At 44.0% G+C, this 22806-nt stretch overlaps 1 protein-coding gene across 1 annotated transcript in view; it reads right to left on the reverse strand.

Annotated features, from left to right (window-relative positions):
* OTOA (otoancorin) overlaps positions 1-22806 on the reverse strand; it is an 81297-nt gene that overhangs the window by 13905 nt on the left and 44586 nt on the right. The window contains 6 exon segments of the mRNA XM_024233703.3: positions 1677-1832; positions 5843-6030; positions 10398-10527; positions 16202-16295; positions 18709-18899; positions 20481-20616. Of these exon segments, the coding sequence (XP_024089471.2) occupies positions 1677-1832; positions 5843-6030; positions 10398-10527; positions 16202-16295; positions 18709-18899; positions 20481-20616 (895 nt within the window).

Below are 22806 nucleotides of genomic sequence, written 5' to 3' on the forward strand. Positions count from 1 at the left end.
CCTAAAATGGACTAGAAGAATGGGTTCCTTCTGGGAGTTCTAAGAAGAATTCATTTTCTTGCTTTTTCTAGCTTCAAGAGGCCACCTGCATATCCTTGGCTCATAGCCCCATCCTCCATCTCCAAAATCAGCAGCAGAGCACCTTCAGATCTCTTTCTAGGTCCCTCTGCTTCCATTATCACGTCACCTTCTCTATCTACGACCCTCCTTGCCCCTTCTTAAAAGGACCCTTGTGATTACATTGGGCCCACCCAAATAATCCAAGATAACTTCCCCATCTCAAGATCCTTAATCACATCTTCAAAGTCCCTTTTGCTCTGTAAGTTAACATATTCACAGCTTCCAGGGATTCAGACATGGACATCTTTGGGGGACCTTAATCAGCCTACCACATACCCTTCCCCACTCAGCTCACGTGGTCATGAGATGGTGATAAGATGGACTCCGCTCCCTGATGCAGGCCTCGCCAACCAACATATTCAACCCCTGACCAGAGTGGTTGCTCAGGGGTGGGCAACTACATGAGTGGAGTCAACGCTGGGGCTTTTCCAAAAACTAATAAAGAAAAGGCACATTTTTATGGGCTTGTTAATAGGTTGTATATAAGCCTAGTGCTGAAAATGACCACTGAGAGAGCTGCCTCAGAATGAAGATAACATGGAAGGGCTAATACTTCCCTTTCCAGCAGTACAGAGGATTAGACACCCTAAACTTCTCTCCCAATCAAAACAATTAAAATTCTGGGAAGAACTTCTTCTTTAGCCCATAAAGGATTAATTAACATAAGAATTGTCCACCCACCATAAACAACTAGAAAACTTAACAAAATATATCAGACAACTGCATCTGGATATGGAACAACAGAATCATAATCCCAGAAGAAGAAAAACAAACAAGATGAGTCCTAAAATTACCCTCACTTACTGCCAAAAAGCAGTTTCCAGGACATGGATCAGGAAGAGGAACCAAAACAAGCGCAGTGGCCCAGTTGAGTTGAGGATACAGAGATCCAAGTTCAGAGAGGCCAGGGCACTTATCACTTGTGGGGCAAAGTGTCGGAGAGGAGGAAACTGCAGAAAGTTCCAGAAGGCTGCAGAGATGTCTAGTATTGACTGCTAATTTGCACATGCAAAGAGTGAAACTCCACATAGGCAGGAAAAGAGTCATCAGTAATCAAAAAGGATTAGGCTGAGCAATTTCCAGAGCTCATGTGGAGCTGGAAATAGTTCACATTCTCACCAGCCAAAGTAGAGAGGTCTTGAAATACATGGAGCATTAGGTAGCATCCTCAAAGGAATCATGTCACAGTAATGATGATAAATTAACAATAGAATAAAGGTCACTCTGGTTTTGCCCTAACAAAGCTCAAAAGGAAGCATCAAAAGGATCAAGCTGATTTGAAAGTAACTTAAGTGTATGACAAGACAAAGCCCAACACTCTTCAAAGAAATACAACTAAATCAAATACTCAACAATGTAAAATCCACAATGCTCATCACCCAATCAAAATTGCTAGGCTTGCAAACAAAAAAAGAAAATATGACCCATAACTAAGAGAAAAATCAGTCAACAGAAACAGACTCAAAAATGACTGTGATGATGAAATTAACAGTAAAGACATGAAGACAGCTCTTATAAATATGGAATAGTTAAAAGACCCAGAAACATCCACCCACCTGTCCTGGGGTCCATTCTGTTTGCCGGCTTAGGGAAGCCACAGTGTCTATGGAGCTGAGGTCCAGCTGCTCCAGCTCACTCTCATTAAGAGCCAGAGCAATGCGCCCCAGGGAAACGATATGGTGTTCTCTCCAGTAAGATGGCATGTCCCAAACCTTTAGGCAAAAAAAGGAAACAGATTAGACTGAACACTGGTGATGGTATTTACTATGATTTGAATGTTTGTGCCCCCCTAAAATGCATATGTTAAAACTTAATCTCCAATGTGATAGTATTGGAAGGTTGGGCTTTGGGAGATGATTAGGTCATAAGGGTGGAGCCCTCATGAGTGGGATTAGTGCCCTTGAAAAAGAGACCCCAGAGAGCTAGCTACAAGCTAGTCCCTTTCCACCATGTGAGGACACAGTGAGAAAGCAGCATCTATGAAAAACAAGTCCTTACCAGATATTGGATCTGCCAGTGCTTCAATTTTTGATTTCTCACCCCCCAGAACTGTGAGAAATAAATTTCTGTTTATAAGTTACCAGTCTATGATATTTTGTTATAGCAGCCTGAATGGACAAAGACAGTATCTAAAACAGACATAGGAGGCCAGGTGCGGTAGCTCACACTTGGAATCTCAGCATTTTTGGAGGTCAAGACATGCAGATCACATGAGGCCAGGAGTTCAAGACCAGCCTGGCCAACATAACGAAACCATGCTGCTACAAAAAATACAAAAAAAAATTAGCTGTGCATGGTGGCGCACACCTGTAATCCCAGCCACTTGGGTGGCTGAGGAACAAGACTCACTTGCAGAAGTTGCAGTTAGCCAAGATGGTGCCACTGTACTCCAGCCTGGGTGACAGAGCGAGACCCTGTCTCAAAGAAATAAAAATAAAACAGAAATAGGGAAATCTATTGTGCAACATGGTGACCGTAGTTGATAATAATGTGTTGAATGCTTGAAAATTGTGAAGAGAGTAGATGTTAAATATTCTCACAACAAAAACTGACAACGGACAAGTATGAAAGGTGATTGACATGTTAGCTTGCTTTAACCATTCCCCAATGTATACATATATCAAAACATCATATTGTATATATGTGTACACCATAAATATATATAATTTGTATTTGTCAACTATCCCTTAATACAAAATAAATAAAAATTAAAAATTAAAAAGACACAGGGTAAATCTTAACATAAAGCTCTCTTTTAAATCAATAATAAAAAGATGACTATATTTGTTTTAAAAAAAGATAGACAAAAGACATCAACAAGCAATTCGCAAAAGAAAAATTAAATGTATGGGGAAAAGTTTATTCTCAGTCATAATTAAAGAAATATACATTAAAAACAATCAGAGAAGACCATGTTGATGCATCACATGACAAGAAGTAAAAAGAATTATCATCATTTATGATACTGGAAAGATACAAGGTAAGGGATATCCTCATTTGTTGTAGTTGAGAATATAAGCTGGTACATGCTCTTGAGAGGGCAATTTGGCTATCTGTATCAAAAGCTTTTAACATATTTATATTCTTTGACCCAGAAATTCTACCTCTGGAAATTTAGCCTGAGTAAATGAGACAAGTACCCAACAGTATATGTATAAAGGCATACATTGTGGCATTTTTTTTAATGCAACCCGAAAGTCTAACAATTAGCTAAATAAATAAGAACTAACCATAAATAAAATGAAGTTGCCCCTGTAGATACCTCCACCAAGGATTGGTTCCAGGACTCCTTAAAGATACCAAAATCCACGGATATTCAAGTCCCTTATATAAAATGGTGTAGTATTTGCATATAATCCATGCACATCCTCCTGTATACTTTAAATCATCTCTAGATTACTTATAATACCTGATGCAATGTAAGTGTTATGCAAATATGTACAAAATGTTGTGTCAAAAATGCTACTGTATTTTTATGTGTATTGTTTTTTATTGTTATATTGTTATTTGGAGCGTTTTTTCTAAATACATTCTACCTGAGGTTGGTTGAATCTGCAGATGTGGAATCCATTGATATGGAAGGCTAATTGTATTACAAAGCTATCTAAAATGCTGATATAGGCTAGATGCAGTGGCTCACGCCTGTAATCCCAACACTTTGGGAGGGCAAGGCAGACAGATCACTTGAGGTCAGGAGTTCGAGACCAGCCTGGCCAACATTGTGAAACCCCATCTCTACTAAAAATACAAAAATTAGCCGGGCATGGTGGCAGATGCCTGTAATCTCAGCTACTTGGGAGGATGAGGCAGGAGAATTGCTTGAACCTGGGAGGCAGAAGTTGCAATAAGGCAAGACCACACTATTGTACTCCAGCCTGGGCAACAAGAACAAAACTCCATCTCAAAAAATAAATAAATAAAATACTGACACGGATTTACATTTTGGATATGAAAAAATATGCAGTCTGTGTTGTTGGGTGTAGAAAGCAAGTTATTGAATAGTAGGTAAGTGTAATATCATTTTTGTAAAACATGAGATATATGTATGAAATATATAAAATAATATTTTTATACACATAGTTTTGGAGTCTGGTAAGCTTCAAGTGAATATACCAAAATATCAACAGTGCTTATCTGCTGATCAGTGCTTATCAAAATATCAACAGTGAGTAAAAGATTATCACTGATTTTCTTCTTTATTATTTTCTGACTTTTCTACAATAAACTTGAAGTACTCATATAATACATAAATACAGTTATATTTACAATTTTAAGAAATTGAATTGTTTAACCCTTGAGGGTAACTAGATATTCCACAACCATATAAAGAGCTAAAACAGGGCTGGGTGCAGTGGCTCATGCCTGTAATCCCAGCACTGTGGGAGGCCAAGGTGAGCAGATCTCTTGAGGATAGGGGTTTGAGACAAGCCTGGCCAAACAAACCCCATCTCTACTAAAATACAATTATTAGCCAGGCATGGTGGCTTGTGCCTGTAGTCCCAGCTACTCAGGTGGCTGAGACACAAGAATCACTTGAACCCAAGAGGCAGAGTTTGCAGTGAACCACAGATTGTGCTGCTGCACTCCAGCCTGTGCGACAGAGCAAGACTCTGTCTTAAAAGAAAAAAAAAAAAGAAGAAAGAAAGAAAAGCTAAACCAGGCCACAAAGGGACTTTTTCTTTTATTTATTTATTTATGTATGTATTTATTTGAGACAGAGTCTCGCTCTGTCGCCAGGCTGGAGTGTAGTGACGCAATCTCGGCTCACGGCAACCTCCGCCTCCCGGGTTCAAGCAATTCTCCTGCCTCAGCCTCCCGAGTAGCTGGAACTACAGGTGCATGCCACCACACCCGGCTAATTTTTGCATTTTGAGTAGAGATGGAATTTCACCATGTTGGCCAGGCTGGTCTCGATCTCTTGACCTCCCAAAGTGCTGGGATTACAGGCATGAGCCACTGCACCCAGCCTATTTTTATTCATTTTTGAGACAAAGTCTCAGCTCTGACACCCAGGCTAGAGTGCACTGGCGCAATCTTGGCTTACTGCAACCTCCACCTCCCGGGTTCAAGCCATTCTCCTACCTCACCCTCCTGAGTAGCTGGAACTACAGGCACATGACACCATGCCTGGCTGATTTTTGCATTTTGAGTAGAGACAGGGTTTCACCATGTTGGCCAGCCTGGTCTCGAGCTCCTGACCTCCCGTGATCCGCCCGCCTCGGCCTCCCAAAGTGTTGGGATTACAGGCATAAGCCACCGCACCCAGCCAACAAAGGGACCTTCTTAAAGATGGAAAGCTACTTCCAGTCCTCTTTTTACTCCTTTCTGTTATATTCTCAGACAAATTTGCAACAGACTCTGAGAAAACCTGCTGTGAGCAGCAGCTTGGGCTCTCCAGGTGAAGGAATAAAAGGCCTAATTCCTGCAAGCCGCCTTGGTCAGAGGCATTGGGACATCCACAGAACTTGATTCACTGAGCATCTGCTAGATGCCAAGACACATCTCATCCCATTCTCTGCCACAGCCCTAAGAGGGAGGAACTGGAAATTTCCTCCTTTCTCAGATAAGGAGATCACAATATCACTGAGCTGACGCAGTAAAATTTCAAGATGATGTATGTGAAAACTCCTTGAGGAGGGCTCTATGTGCAGAAATGCTGAACTGATTTTGGTGTTTTTCTTTTTTCCTCTGTTTAACGTTTCCTCCCTGAGGTGGGCTTCACCTGTATTGCTTTCTCCTTCAGGGTCATCAGCTGAGGCCGGCTGAAACCCTGGACAGCTCCCAGCAGTTCCACAGTCCTGATGAATGTGTCTTCTTCCATGCACCGCAGGTCCTCCAGGGCCCAGCAGGCGTTGGCTTCAGCCAACTTGAAGATGTCATCAGAAGAGGGGGCCACGACTCCATGGCAACCTGAACAAAGGGGAGATGCAGGGAAGGAGAAGAGGAAACAGAATTTCAGGAAATGTTAGTCTGTGTATTGAAATGAGTAACATTCTTCGCCAGTCAGATTTATGCATGGAAGCGACTACAGAGTAAAAGCAGAGAGCAGGAGCCCAGGGACCAGTTTGAATCCCACTTCTGCCATTTCTTGCTAATTACTGGGTAACAAAGTCATGGAAATGCCAGCTTTTTGCACATCCATATGCACAAACTAGGAGTGGTGCAACATTACAATTAAACTGCAAATTCCTTGAGGGCAGTAAGAGCTGTTGGTGAACAGTCCTGACTTTCTATTCAAATCCAAGGCTATTTAACCTCTCTGTATTTCAGTTTTCTTGTCTATAAAATGGAAATAAAATCGCCTCATAAGATGGTTGTGAAAACTAAATGTGTTATATATAAAGCACTTAGAACAGTGCCACGCATACAGTAAGCACTCAATACACAATTTCTGTTGCCTATCTCACCCCCTATGCCTTTGAGTTTGCAACCCAGCATAAAGGTTCCAAAACTATGAAGGAGCCTTCCTATAAAAATGGGAAGATGGGCTGCGCAGTGGCACATGTCTTTAATCCCAGCACTTTGGGAGGCCAAGGCAGAAGGATCACTTGAGCCCAGGAATTCAAGACCAGCCTGGGCAGCATGGCAAGACCTCACCTCTAAAAAAAAAAAAACTACAAAATATTAGCTGGGCATGGTGGCACATGCCTGTAGTCCCAGCTACCCAGCAAGCTGAGGTGGGAGGATCACCTGAGCCTGGGAGGTCAAGACTGCAGTGAGCCATGATCACACCACTACTCTCCAGCCTGGGTAACAGTGAGACCCTGTGTCAAAATAAAATAAAAAATAAAAACCAGGAAGATGAGTTGCTGTCCATGAAAATCATAGTGGGGGTTGTGGCTTTCCCATCCCAAGAGAAAAGAAAAATGAGCCCATTGCATTTCCCTTGGCAACAGGAAAAACATCCATTTCAGTCTTTGAATAACGTGAACCTTACCTACTCAAACCAGTTACCAACCAACATGCAAATGAGATATTGTCTTTGCTGGATCTGATGTGCCCAACCTGGGAGAAAACTCTAGGATCCTTAAGAGCAACCCTGGATTTCTTGTCTTAGCAGCAGACCACCACTGATGCTGACAGATGCACCAACCCCACCCGAGGCCAGGGCATTTCCCAAGCCCATGGCCTCTCTCTTCTCATTGCACCTTCAATGGAAATTCACTGCATTCCAATCAAGAGGCAAAAGTAGACCAGATCAAAGATGCCAGTTGTGGTCCTCAAACATCTTTATCATAAGCCACTTAGAGAGGACTAAAGACCCGTCGTTCCCTAGGCCAACCCCTACCTCACCCTCTAGTGAAAACAACGTCAGTGATAGCACAGAACTAGAGAGGGCAGAATGGTTGACTAGTACATCAGGGACTTGGTCTTATCACTGTGTCTGTCCAGGGCTTAGAATAGAGCCTGGTACATAGTAGGTGTTCAGCAAATATCTGTGGAGTGAGTGAACACACACACACACACACACACACACACACAAATTAATATAAAGCCAAGCAGTAATTCTGCTAATCCATTAATCACTAAAGCATAGCAGCAATTAATACCCAGAACCAACTAAAGAACACTCAAACTATGCACTGATACCAGAGCTTCCTTCCCCTGAGCAAGGAAAGCCTTACTTTTGTATACCACATGCACATAGTAAGAGCTCTGCAATATGATGACATGGACTGCTAGACCTTGAGGGCAGTGGGAGCCAGTAGTGGTCACCACCAGCTTTGGGTACAAATCCAAGAACTGCCATTTACTAACTCTGTGACTTTAGACAAGTCCCTTAGTCTCCTAAGCCCCAGTTTCCTTCATTTAAAAATCAAGAGAACACCTAAGCCTGGAAATGTGCAGCCCTAAATGGGAATAGGCATTCCTGTTTTCACACCCAAATGTTAGCTTTTGGCCTGCCACATCCCACTATCTCGTACCCATGTAAACCCCAAACACCAGGCTCCATGAGCATACAAACAGATGAGCAGATGAATAGAAGAGAAGAGGAGCAGAAGAGCAGCATGGCAGAGAAAGGAACGTCTGAATGCCAAGAAGAGTTTGGCTGGGGACAGTTGGAGAGGAGATTGGCCACAGGACAGCGAAACTCCAGGGGAAGATCATCTTCCCACTCCATCCCCTTTCTAGCTCCCCATCCATCCCACTGAGAGCCACCTCCATTACCCAATAAAATCCCCACATTCACCAAGAAAAAAAAAAAAACGGGAGAACAAGATAATGCATTGAGGGATAATCACCCAAGGTAGACATAAATCCAATTGTGACACTTCTTTGCTCTATGTCACATGATGCCTCCACCCAGAGTAAAAGCCAAAGTCATTAGGGTTTTCTTTATCAGTCCCTACATGGCTGGCCTTATCTCTCACTCCCCTCCAAACACACTGGCCCTTACCTCCCACTCATGGAAGTGATCCTGTCGCATTCTCTGCCTGGAAGACTCTAATTGAAAATATCCACATGGCCCACTCTCCCTTGGGTCTTCATTCAAATGTCACCTTCTCAATGAGACGTTCCTTCATGATTCTCTTTTCACATGACAGTCCCCCTCCCAACACTCGTGGCCCATTCCCTTGCTTTATTTTCCTTCTTGGCACTTTTCATACAATATATCATATATTTTACTTATGTATGGAATTTATTGTCTTGCTACCCTCCATTTGAAAGTAAGCTCTTTGTTCACAAAATTGGTGCTTAATGAATATTTGTTGGGTGGATGAAAGCAAGCACTGACCGTCAACTACTATCATTGGGTCTGATTAACTTTGTCTCCTCATGCCTGGCCCCAGTCTGCACTTAGTAGGTGTATGGTAATGATAATAAAATATCTAACACTTGGACAGGCATGGTGGCTCACATCTATAATCCCAGCACTATGGGAGACCAAGGCAGGAGGGTCACTTGAGGCTCAGAGTTCAAGATCAGCCTGGGCAACATAGCAAGACCCTATCTCTACAAAAAATTAAAAATTATCCAGATGTGGCGGTGCATGCCTGTAGTCCCAACTACTTGTGAAGCTGAGGTGGGAGGATCTCTTGAGTCCAGGAGGTCGAGGCTGTAGTGAGCCATGATTACACCACTGCACTCCAGCCTGGGTGACAGAGTGAGGCCCTGCCTCTATAAAATCAAATTTTAGGCAGGGCGCAGTGGCTCACGCCTGTAATCCCAGCACTTCGGGAGGCCAAGGTGGGTGGACCACCTGAGGCCAGCGTTCAAGACCAGCCTGGCCAACATGGTGAAACCCCATCTTTACTAATAGTACAAAACTTAGCCAGGCATGGTGGCACATGCCTATAATCCAAGCTAGTCAGGAGGCTGAGGCAGGAGAGTTGCTGGAATCTGGGAGGTGGAGGTTGCAGTGGGCTGAGATCATGCCATTGTACTCCTGCCTGGGTGACACTCCAGCGAGACTCCATCTCAAAAAATAAAAAAAAATCAAATTTTAAAAATATCTAATACTTATTAAAGATCTGCTACATGCCAGGCATTCCTATAAACATGTTTCTGGGTTTAAACCCATTAATTCTCACAATAACCCAGTGAGGTGGAGACTTTCATTATCCCCATTTGATAAAGGATGAAAACTGAGGCACACAGAGGTTAAAGAGCTTACCCAAAGCCACACAGCCAGTAAGTGGCAGACTCAGGAGTGAAATCTAGCCAGCCCAGCCCTGTCACTGCTATGTTAAACCACTAACCCATGTTGGTCCTTTAAGTCAATCCTACTGAAATGTTTGTTACACATATTCACGCATTAAACCTACTAGCCTGGGTATGGAGTATGGGACATGATTCCAGGTCACTTTACAAAAGTGTAACTCTTTTTTTTTTTTTTTTTTTTGAGACAGAGTCTTGCTGTCACCCAGGCTGGAGTGCAGTGGTGCCATCTCAGCTCACTGCAACCTTCTCCTCCTGGGTTCAAGCAATCCTCAAGCCTCAGCCTCCTGAGTAGCTGGGACTACAGGCACTCACCACCATGCCTGGCTAATTTTTGTGTTTTTAGTAGAGACAGGGTTTCGCCATGTTGGCCAGGCTGGTCTCGAACTGCTGACTTCAAGTGATCTGCCTGCCTCAGCCTCACAAAGTGCTAGGATTACAGGCTTGAGCAACCGCACCTGACCCAAAGTGTAATTCTTTTGCCTATAGATTTTGTCATTCTATTGCTTTGCAGACATTTCATCCAGTTCCCTGCATAAGGAGGCCTCTTGATGTCAGGGACCCTGCCCAAAACATTGCTATCCCAGCAGTGGCTCAGATACCCTGGAAACACTCACCAAGTATAGGGTCAGAGCTGGGGATCTTTTCACTGCTGTTCCGAACAGATTCAAAGACAGCCCAGAGGAATTCTTTAGGGGGCAGAGTCATGACCATCTTGGAAGCTGCTTGTAGAAGGATGTCAGGAAACTGTGTGAGAGAAGATAAAAGAAGAGGAATATAATTAAAACCCCTTAAATACAGATTGAAATCAGAGTTGAAACTGTCGCACTACTTACTGCCTTCATTCTTTGTTATAGCAACTTCTCATATAAATGTAATCCCTCGTCCCACTAATGTGGTCTCTATAAAGAATCCTATAAAATGATACTCAACCAATAAAAATCCAATAAAGTCTAAAAAACATAAGTACATCACTTTTCACCAGATTGTCAAAAATAAAATAAAGTGCTAATACTTAATGCTGGGCACATTCATTTTTCTGTGGGACTGTCAAATTGTGCACTATTAGCAGAGCAATCTGGTAATATCGGCAAAAAATGTAGATTAGGCCAGGTGTGGTGGCTCATACCTGTAATCCCAGCATTTTGGGAGGTCGAGGTGGGCAAATCACTTGAGGTCAGGAGCTCAAGACTGGGCTGGCCAACATGGTGAAACCCCATCTCTACTAAAAATACAAAAATTAGCCAGGCGTGGTGGCATGAGCCTGTCATCCCAGCCACTTAGGAGACTGAGGCAGAAGGATCACTTGAGTCCAGGAGGCGGAGTTTGTAGTGAGTCCAGAGCATGCCACTGCACTCCAGCCTGGGCGATGGGAATAAAAACCCTGTCTCAGAAAAAAAACAAAAAAAAAAGTATGTGTACCTACCCCTTTTTTGGTTTGGTGCTGTTTCAAAGTTTTTGCTAAACTTTATATTTGATATAGTTTGGATGTGTACCCCACCCAAATCTCATATTGAAATGTAATCCCCAGTGTTGGAGGTGGGGCCGAGTGAGAGGTGATTGGATCATGGGGGCAGATTTCTCATGAATGGTTAAATACAATCCCCTTGATACTGTCCTCACAATAGTGCATGCATTCTCTCGAGATCTTGTTGTTTAAATGCATGTAGCACCTCCCCCATCACTCTCTTGCTCCTGCGTCGGCCAAGTAAGACATGCCTCCTACCCCTTCGCCTTCCGCCATGATTGTAAGTTTACTGAGGCCTTCCCAGAAGCTGGGCAGATGCCAGCATCATACTTCCTGTACAGTCTGCAGAGCCATGAGCCAATCAATCCTCTTTTCTTGTCTTTTTTTTTTCTTTTCAAACAGAGTCTCTCTCTTTTGCTCAAGCTGGAGTACAGCGGTGTGATCTCCACTCACGGCAACCTCCACCTCCCAGGCTCAAGTAATTCTCGTGCCTGAGCCTCCTGAGTAGCTGGGATTACAGGCATGCAACACCAAGCCAGGCTAATTTTTTTTTTATTTTTAGTGTAGACAGGGTTTCACTCTCTTGGCCTGGCTGGTCTCAAACTCCTGGCCTCAAGTGATTCACCCACCTCGGCCTCCCAAAGTGCTAGGATTATAGGTGTGAGCCACTGCCACTGTGCCTGGCCTTTTTTTTTTTTCTTTTGGAGACAGAGTCTCGCTGTGTCGCCCAGGCTGGAGTGCAGTGGCGCAATCTCGGCTCACTGCAAGCTCCGCCTCCTGGGTTCACGCCATTCTCCTGCCTCAGCCTCCCGAGTAGCTGGGACTACAGGCGCCCGCCACCATGCCCAGCTAATTTTTTGTATTTTTTAGTAGAGACGGGGTTTCACCGTGTTAGCCAGGATGGTCTGGATCTCCTGACCTCGTGATCCGCCTGCCTTGGCCTCCCAAAGTGCTGGGATTACAGGCGTGAGCCACTGCGCCCGGCCCTTTTTTTTTTTTTAATTTAACTTTTATTTTAAGTTCAGGGGTACATGGCAGGTTTGTTACATAGGTAAGCTTGTGTCATGGAGGTTTGTTGTACAAATTATTTCATCACCCAGGTATTCAGCCCAGTACCCATTAGTTATTTTTCCTGATCCTTTCCCTCCTCCCACCCTTCACTCTCCAATAGGCCCCAGTGTCTGCTGTTCCATTCTATGTGACAATGTGTTCTCATCATTTAGCTCCCACTTGTAAGTGAGAACATGCGGTATTTGGTTTTCTGTTCCTGCATTAGTTTGCTAAGGATGATGGCCTCCAGCTCCATCCATGTCCCTGCAAAGAACACGATCTCATTCTTTTTTATGGCCACATAGTATTCCATGTAAACCTCCTTTCTTTATAAATTACCCAGTCTCAGGTATTTCTTTATAGCAATGCAAAAATTGCCTAACACAGGTCAGGTGAGGTGGCTCACATCTGTAATCCTAGCACTTTGGGAGGCCCAAGCGGGCAGATACCTGATGTCAGGGGTTCGAGACCAGCCTGGCCAACATGGTAATACCCTGTCTCTACAAAAAATACAAAAATTAGCTGGGCGTGGTGGTATATGCCTGTAATCCCAGCTACTCGGGAGGCTGAGGCAGGAGAATCACTTGAACCCAGGAGGCAGAGGTTGCAGTGAGCTGAGATCGTGCCATTGCACTCCAGCCTGGGCAACAGAGCAAGACTCCGTCTAAAAAAAAAAAGAAAAAAGAAAAGAAAAAAAGAAAGAAAGAATTGCCTAACACAACATTTGTCATGAAAAGGAGGTGAAAAAGGGTTGTCTCAACATTCTGGGTGGAGACTAGCAATGAGGGGACTTAGGGGACTTTGGGTTTCCTTGGAGAAAGTGCCATTTCTCATCTAGAATGAATGCACTTTGTCAAGACTTGGGATTTTTTTTTTTTTTTTTTTTTTTTTGACGGAGTCTCGCTCTGTCACCCAGGCTGGAGTGCAGTGGCACGATCTCGGCTCACTGCAAGCTCCGCCTCCTGGGTTCACGCCATTCTCCTGCCTCAGCCTCCCGAGTAGCTGGGACTACAGGCACCTGCCAACACGCCTGGCTAATTTTTGTACTTTTAGTAGAGACAGGGTTTCACCTTGTTAGCCAGGATGGTCTTGAGCTTCTGACCTCGTGATCTGCCCGTCTCAGCCTCCCAAAGTGCTGGGATTATAGGTGTGAGCCACCGTGTCCAGCCAACTTGGTATATTATTAGGAGGCCTGTCCATGGGCCCAGATAATTCATCAAGCTCTACAAACAGCTATGCCTCACTGGGTCCCAGCTCACCCAGAGAGAAAGTCTCTCAGCCTATGCAGCTCCCCTTTCTAGTCTCATCTTCAGAATTAGAGTCACAGTCTAGGCCAGTAGTTCTCAACCCTGGCTGTACGTAAGAGTCACCTGGGACACCCAGAGCCAGCCCCTAAAGATTCTGACTCAGTCTGGGCTGGATACCATGGATTGGTCCATCTTGGAATCTCCCCAGGTGATTCTAATGCGAAGCTAAGGCTGAAAGCAACTGCTCTAAGACGGTTAACTTTTAGAAAGCAATGTGCATAGCGGAGTGAACGGTATTTTCCATTTTGTATTTTTTAAAGAAAAGTATGTATATGCTCTTGTGTTTTTAGTAGAGACAGGGTTTCGCCATGTTGGCAAGGCTTGTTATATAGGTATTTTTATACCTATGTAAAACTCATTATATAGGTAGTCAGGATTTTTCTGAAAGGATGCAGAAGAGACTGGGGACAGCAATTGCCCTCTGAAGAGGGAGGCTAGGGAACTAGAAGTCTGGGGTGGGAGGGAGACTTGCTTCTCATCCTATTACTTTTGGTGCAATTGGGATTTGTTAACCAGGAGCATGTATTACTTGTTTTATTAAACATTTCCAGTATTTAAAAAAAGAGTATACAGAATAATACAACAAAACACCCATGTCCTCACAACCCAGCTTAAGAAATAAAACATCACAATATAAATAATAAGTCCCTCCTTCACTCTTTGCCTTCCTCCTTCCCCAGAAGTAACTGTCACTCTGAATTTGGCATTCACTTTTACACTTCTCTTACATATAAACTCGGTTTACGTTTGCTTTAAATTAATTCAGCTAGTATTTATTTATTTACTTTGTATCCTACTATAGATATTCTTTTGCAATCTGGGTTTTTTTTTTAACTCTACACTGTGTTTTTGAGATTTCACAGTGTTGATACAAGACTTTTTCAATTTCAGAAGTTGATTTTTTTAAGATTAGATAGATATATGGATGTTCTCACTGATATGTGGGAGCTAAACTATGAGGACCCAAAGGCATAAGAATGATAAAATGGACTTTGGGGACTTGGATGGAAGAGTGGGAGGGGGCAAGGGATAAAAGACTACAAATATGGTGCAGTGTGTACTGCTCAGGTGATGGGTGCACCAAAATCTCACAAATCACCACTAAAGAACTTACTCATGTAACCAAACACCACTCATTCCCCAATAACTTATAGAAAAATAAAAATAATAATAAACATCTAAACATAAGAAAAACAAGGAAGGAAAAAAAATAGATGGATATATAACATTTGTACAACAGGGCCAGGCATGGTGGCTCATGCCTGTAATCCCAGCACTTGGGAGGCCGAGGTGGGCAGATCACTTGAGGTCAGGAGTTCAAGACCAGGCTGGCCAACACGGTGAAACCCGGTATCTACTAAAAATATAAAAATTCACTGGGCATAGTGCCAGGCGCCTGTAATCCCAGCTACTAGGGAAGCTGAGGCAGGAGAATCACTTGAACCTGGGAGGCGGAGGTTGCAGTGAGCCGAGATTGCATCACTATACTCCAGCCTGGGCAACAGAGGGAGACTCCATCTCAAAATAAAATAAAATAATAAAATAAAAATAAACATTTGTGCATCAACTGTTTATATGTCTGGACATCCAGAATATGATTTTACTGTGACTGCACTTCAGAATGTGTGCTGCACATGCAGGATCCTAGGTGATGTTCTGTGTGTTCAGGCCCTGCTGAGCTTGTGTGACCATGTGCACCTGGCACCTGCAAGTGCAGGTATGAGAGTGTGTGGATGTGCTTCGTGAGGGATCTGATTATCGTTCAGCAAACATTCACTCCTTTCCTACCCTCTACCTCCATGGAAGGAAACTCCTTCCTGCCCCATTAAAGTTGGTCTTGGTCATGTAACTTACTTTGGCCATTGGAGTGTAGCAGAAGTGATAGCATGCCAATTTCCAGCCTAGGACTTAAGGAGAATTGTACTTATCCTTTCCCTTTTTGGTAGTTTCACACCTTCATGGTGAGAAGAACAAGTTCTAGAGGCTGGGCTCCAAAGGCAGCCTTATGGAGCAGGGCTGCCGCAGTGACCCACAAATCAGGCAGCAAGAAACATATGTGAATTGTTTTATGCCCTTGAGATTGTGTGGCTTTGTTATGCAGCAAAAATGACCAATTCATGCTTATTTTGCATGTCCCTTGGCCTAGACTGCCTAACTTCTGGAGCCTTACTCCAAGAAAAGTGTCATGCCCAAATGTAATGATCAATAAAGACTTGTTATTGGATTAAATGTGTTTGCACATGTGATTGCATACACTGGACATACATGTGCATAGGGCACCAGCCAGTGTGAGAGCCAGAACAGGCGTGCGTGTGAGATGCACACTAATAGCAGAGTGGTAGCTAAGTAACAACTGTCTGCACACATCTGCCTGGGGGGACACACAAAAGGGCCTGAGTTCATTTAGCTGTGGGCCTCACTCCCTTTTCCAGAAACTTGCACATCCTGGAATGGAGCTGGAAACATCTTAGCCCTTTGAGGCAGGGAGGAAGCTTCCAGAACCATAGACAGCAGTAAACCCAATGCTGTATAACTGACCACACTTTCTCTCCCCTTCAAACTCCTTCAGCTTTCTTAAGATGGAGCACAACATTACCTTTGTGGCTATAGAGCTTAATTCATCTCCTGAGAAAAGTACTAGAAAGGGTCCCAAGTCCTTCGTGGTCTCGGCTGTCCAGTGCTGAGGGAATCTAAAAAGAGATAATAACCACTAAAGTGAAAAAACATGCTGTGGTGGACATCTGTTGCCTTTTCCCCCAGCACCCTTTTCTTTCAGGAACAGATTGTCTTATACTCAGAGAAACTGTCAATCACATGGTCCTACTTCCTTGACCAAGAAAATTGTCATGTGATGCAGGCTGACCAATCAGAGTCATCCCTGGGAATTTTGATGGAACTATCAGAGAAGCTCTCCTTTCTCTGGTATCTCTGGCAGTAAAGAGGAAATTGGAGGACATTCATATTACCAAGTGGAAAAAGTAAAGACCACACCAAGGAACACAGAGCTGAGGGATGGGAGGAATGTATTCCTGATGATATCATTTGAGACACTGGATTCAGCCACGCCTGAAGACCACCAGTGAGTTTCCCGTTACATTCCATTCCTGAATTCAATACATTCCCATTCTGTTTAGTTTGAATTAAATTATTGAATTTCTGCCATTTACATCACAGTGTTTCCTTCTTCCCCCTCTTCAATAAAAGAGTAATTATATATTTCTTCCTTTTAATTTACCATAACAATCTTCTCTTAGAATAAGAAAAAAACTTTCTCTTGAACTTGGCAGGATGAAATAAAAGCACTGACCCAGAATCCACTGTTGTTCTTATATAGATCATAAATGCCTACAGTGAAGAGCATTACACTATCTTTGGTGACATCTCTAAAGGAGGTCTGCCCAATTAGCAGTGACAGCTGGTGGGAATGCAAAATCATACAGCCACTTTGGAAGACATTTTGTTGGCTTCTTACAAAAGCAAACATGTTTTTGCCATATAACCCAGCAAACACACTCTTTGGTATTTACGCAAAGGAGTTGAAAACTTACGTCTACATGAAAACCTGTATATGGATGTTGATAGCAGCTTTATCCATAATTGCCAAAACTTGGAAGCAAACAAATGTCCTTCTGTACATGAATGGCTAAACTGTGGTTCATTAAGAGAATGAAATATTATTCAGCACTAAAAAGAAATGAGCTATCAAGTCAAAAAAGGACCTGGAGAAAACTTAAGTGCATATTACTAAGTGAAAGAAGTCTATCTGAAAAGGCTATCTACTGTATGCTTCCAAATATATGATATTCTAGAAAAGGCAAAAGTATCAGTGGTTGCCAGGAATTAGGAGTGGGGGAGGAATGAACAGGCAAAGCCCGGAAGGATTTTTAGGGCAGTGAAAATACTCCGTATGATACTATAATGGTGAATACATGTTATTATATACTTGTCTGAACCCATAGAATGTGAAGCACCAAGAGTGAACCCTAATGTAAAATATGGACTTTGGATGATAATGAGAATCCAATGACGATAATGTCAACATAGGTTCATCAGTTCTAATAAATGTACAACTTTGGTGGGGGATATTGATCATGCGGAGCTTATGCGTGTACAGGGTCAGAGGGATATGGGAAATCTCTATCCTCTCCATTTTTCTGAGAACCTAAAACTAGTCTTAAAAATAGTCTCTAGGGTCAGGCATGGTGGCCCATACCTATAATTCCAACACTGTGGGAGGCTTAGGTGGGTGAATCCCTTGAGCCCAGGAGTTCAAGACCCACCTAGGCAACATGGTGAAATTCCATCCCTTAAAAAAAAAATTAAAAAATTAGCTGGGTACGGTGATGTGCACCTGTGGTCTCAGCTACTTGGGAGGCTGAGGTGGGAAGATCACCTGAGCCCAGGGAGGCAGAGGCTGCAGTGAGCCATTACTGTGCCACAGCACTCTAGCCTGGGTGACAGAGAGAGACCCCATTTCAAAAAAAAAAAAAAATAGTCTTTATACTAATAATAATACCACTACCTTGCATCTGTAAAGGGCCGCCTTTTCCAGATTTCCCCTTCATATGCCAAGCTGTGTAAGTAACAACTCTTTGAGATTTATAGGGCAGCTACTATTGATTCCACTTTACAGCAAACCTGAAGCCAAGGCCAAGCGCGGTGGCTCATGCCTGTAATCCCAGCACTTTGGGAGGCCGAGGCGGGTGGATCACGAGGTCAGGAGATCGAGACCATCCTGGCCAACATGGTGAAACCCCGTCTCTACTAAAAACACAAAAATTAGCTGGGTGTGGTGGCACATGCCTGTAATCCCAGCTACTCAGGAGGCTGAGGCAGGAGAATTGCTTGAACCAGGGAGTCAGAGGTTGCAGTGAGCCGAGGTCGCACCACTGCACTCCAGCCTGGCCACAGAGCGAGACTCCGTCTCAAAAAAAAAAAAAAAATCTGAAGCCAAAAGAAGAAAGGTCGCATTTCCAAAATAAGCATAAGAATTTTATCTCATCCTAAACCAGAGACGCTGTTTGCAGGGTAGGAGAGCCAAAGTTGAGTGTGCCTCCACAGAGCATACCACACCCCCAAAAGCCAAGCCCAGCCACTCCTTACCCGTACTGTCCCAGGAGCTTGAGCCTCACTGCAGCCTTTTGCTCAGGGTTGAGGTCTGGGCAGTCTCTGAGGCCGTGTAGAGCAGTCGCCCAAGCCCTGGGGGAGATCCCCCTGTCAATGATGGCTGCCGGCAAGTGGCACAGCAGGTTCCCCATGATGTCCACAGTGTACTCGTCAGCAATGGAGTCGTCCTGAACCCAAAAAGTGGAGCCAATGGGCAGTTCCAGCAGAGCATAAGATCGTGAGCCATTAGAAACACATCCTGTGGGGTGGGCACTGTGGCTCACGCCTATAATCCAGCACTCTGGGAGGCCGAGGCAGGCAGATCATTTGAGGCCAGGAGTTCAAAATCAGTCTGGCCAACATGGTGAAACCTCAACTATACTAAAAATACAAAAATTAGCCAGGCATCGTGGTGCGTGCCTGTAGTCCCAGCTACTCAGGAGGCTGAGGCACAAGAATCACTTGAACCCGGGAGGCGGAGGTTGCAGTGAGCCTAGATGATCATGCCATTGCACTCCAGCCTGGGTGACAGAGGAAAACTCTGTCTCAAAAAAAAAAAAAAGTTCCGATCCCAAACTTCTTAAAGATTATTCCAGGATCTGAATTGCCTACCCTGCCGTGGATTCCTAGAGATGGAACAGGACCTGATCTTCCCCAGGGATGCAGGCCTCAGAAATCTGGAAAACCCTGGCTTGGCACACCAGGAGCACTCAGTAATTGAGCGCTACTGTCACTGTTATTGCTCTGAGAATATTCCAGAGTTCAACCACCATTATACTATTAGCACCACAACAATGAAAACAGCACTTCAAAGTTTGTATGCCACTTGAAAGCCTTCAAAGCTCTTTTGCACTTTCACAAAATGACAAAAATAGTTGACATTTATTGTGTGTTTCCTATGTGCGGGCACTGTCCTGAGTATCTATGGGTCTCAATCTAGTCATCTTCAAAGTAACTGTAAGAAGTAAGTACTACTATTATCCATTTTTTAAAGAAAAAGAAACTGCCAGCTAATGGCAAGGCTAGGATTCACACCTAGACAATCTGGCCTTTGAGCTTTTACATTAAATAATACATTGCCCATGTCATGTTCTCATTACTCTATGAGGAGGCTAGGTATGGTGGCTCATGTCTGTAATCTCAACACTTTGGGAGGCCGAAGTGGATGGATCACCTGATGTCAGGAGTTTGAGACCATCCTGGCCAACATGGTGAAACCCTATCTCTACTAAAAAAACAAAAAATAGCCGAGTGTAGTGGTACGCACCTGTAGTCCCAGCTACTTGGGAGGCTGAGGCAGGAGAATCACTTGAACCTGGGAGGCAGAGGTTGCAGTGAGCTGAGATCGCGCTACTGCACTCCAGCCTGGGTGACAGAGTGAGACTCTGTCCCAAAAAAAAAAAAAAAAAAAAAGTACTTTACAGGAGATGTGCTACTACCGCCACCTTACAGATGAGAAGACTGAGGCTCAGGGAGGAAAGGTGATTCACCCAAAGCCACATAACCAATCACTGGCACCCAGTCTCTGGGTACTGTGCTCTTTCCATTCCTCCAGAGTAGCCTCCTCTCCTTTGGGCCCTGGGGCAGAAGTCTCCAGAACCAATGGAAAAGATTGTTCCAACCAGCAGCTTTAGAGTAAGCTTCAAGACCCACCAGTCAGACTTCTGGCCATCAAGCAGGCTCAAGATCCTAGCCAGATCCCTCACAGGGCTCCCCAACATGGCCACAGATACCCAGAGGGAGGGGACACCCAGGAAGAGTTTTCTTACCAGGCACTGCTGCACTTTCCTGAGGACTGAAGTCTTTTTGTGGGAATCTAAAACCAAGGAGTCCAACCAGCTCTTCCCCAGGCTGATCAGAAAAGGCACACACTGGGAGGCTGGGACAGAAGCCAGGTAGCGGGCCCTGGAGAGAGATGGGGAGAACAAGAGGAGGAACACATGGCTGCTCCTGTTGGCCCCTAAAATCAGGGTCCGCATGCCCAAGAGCTCATCCCAAAGACATTCTTTAAATGTTTGTTCTCCCCAGTGATGCTTTGGCTCCCTGCAGCAGGTAGCAAGCTTCCTACCCATCATGCTCCTCTTCTGTGGGTGGGAACAAACTTCCCATCATGCTCCCCTTCTATGAATGGGCAACAAACTTCCCATCATGCTCTCTTCTATGGGTGGGAACAAACTTCCCATCACGACCCTCTTCTGTGGGTGGGAACAAACTTCCCATCATGCTCCTCTTCTATGCCCCAGAACATTGATCAGAGAATGGGTTCTCCGTAAATAAACACGTTGATTGATGGACTGGTTGAGGGGAGATGAAAAAGAAAGGAAAAAGTAGATGAAAAAAGAGACAAAGAGGAGAGAGAATAACTAGAAAGTGAGAAAGAAAGATAAGAAAAAGAGTGGAAAGAGAAATTCTGTCATCTCCAGTCCAGAACTCTGCCTTCAGCTCTTGATCCTTCAGCTCTTGACAATGTATTCTCAACAGGGTCAAAGTCACCCTCAAGAAGGAGAAACTGGTTTGGATGGGAGATTAAAAAGACTGTTATGACAAAGATCTGTAACCCACTGAAGCTCATTCCTACTCAAAATATTTTTCCTCAGTGTATAATTTCTTTCATTCAGGAGAAATTAAAATTTTCTCCTTTGGAAGGCAATAATAAAAGTTGAGAAAGTCTGCATGAAACCCATCCGGCCTACTCAACCCCACCACTTGACTGTTCCAAAACCAGATACAACATCTTCCCCCAAACATGTTCTTCCGCCTCTATGCTATCCCACACTCCTTTTTTTCTTCATCCCAAGCCTGTCATTGCTATCTCCTTAGTATTATCCCAATCTGTTCTTACTTCCGGCCAGGTGTCGTGGCTCACACCTGTAATCCCAGCACTTTGGGAGGCCAAAGTGGGTCACCTGAGATCAGGAGTTTGAGACCAGCCTGAGCAACACGGTGAAATCCCATTTCTACCAAAAATACAAAAAAAATGAGCTGGGCGTGGTGGCACACACACCTGGGGTTTCAGCTACTCTAGAGGCTGAAGTGGAAGAATCACTTGAACATGGGAGACAGAGGTTGCAGTGAGCTGAGATCTCACCACTGCACTCCAACCTGGGTGACAGAATGAGACCCTGTCTCAAAACAACAACAACAAAAAAACTATTCTAACTTCTCCATTCCCAGTACCACTGTCTTATTTATTTCTTCATTCATCCAGCAAATATCTACAAAGCATCTACAGTAAGCCAGGCACTGTTCTAGTCACCAAATATAACAATGAACAAGACACATGTGGTCCTTAATTCTAGCAGAGAGAAGAAATACAGAAACCAGTGAATAAAACAAGACATTTCAGCTATTAATAAATGCAAGGAAGAAGGCCGGCATGGTGGCTCACGCCTGTAATCCCAGCACTTTGGGAGGCCGAGGCAAGCAGATCATCTGAGGTCAGGAGTTTGAGACCAGCCTGGCCATCATGGTGAAACCCTGTCTCTACCAAAAAATACAAAAATTAGCCAGGCGTGGTGGCGCACACCTGTAATCCCAGCTACTGGGGAGGCTGAGGTAGGAGAATCTCTTGAACCCAGGTGGTGGAGGTTGCAATGAGCCAAGATTACACCCCTGCACTCCAGCCTGGGTGACAGGGGGAGACTCTGTCTCAAAAATAAATTAATTAATTAATTAATTAATGTAAGGAAGAAAATAAAATGGCTCTGTAAAACAGAATGACAATGGGGATAATCAAACGAGCCCCTTCTAAGGCAGTTTCATTTGAGCTGAGATGAATGAGTGGTAGAAGTGCCATGCCAAGATCTGGGTTACTGAAATAATCTTCAGCTGTCTCCCTTCTTTCCATTCAGCCTCCCTGCATTCTATCCTCTATGTGGGTAGTGGCTATGATCTTTCTGAAATATAAATCTGATGGCTGCACACAGAATATGAGTGAAACACCTCACTTCACAAAGCCCCCATGATCTGATGTCCCTTAACTCTCTGGCCTTCTCTCCCCTATCTACTCTACAGTTATACCCCCATGTGTTCTCAGAGTGATTTGCTTTTCTTACCCACTGCTGAACCGGACATACCCATTCCACTGCCTGGAAT

The sequence above is a fragment of the Pongo abelii genome, chromosome 18 (assembly GCF_028885655.2).
Source record: "Pongo abelii isolate AG06213 chromosome 18, NHGRI_mPonAbe1-v2.0_pri, whole genome shotgun sequence".
NCBI lineage: Eukaryota > Metazoa > Chordata > Mammalia > Primates > Hominidae > Pongo > Pongo abelii.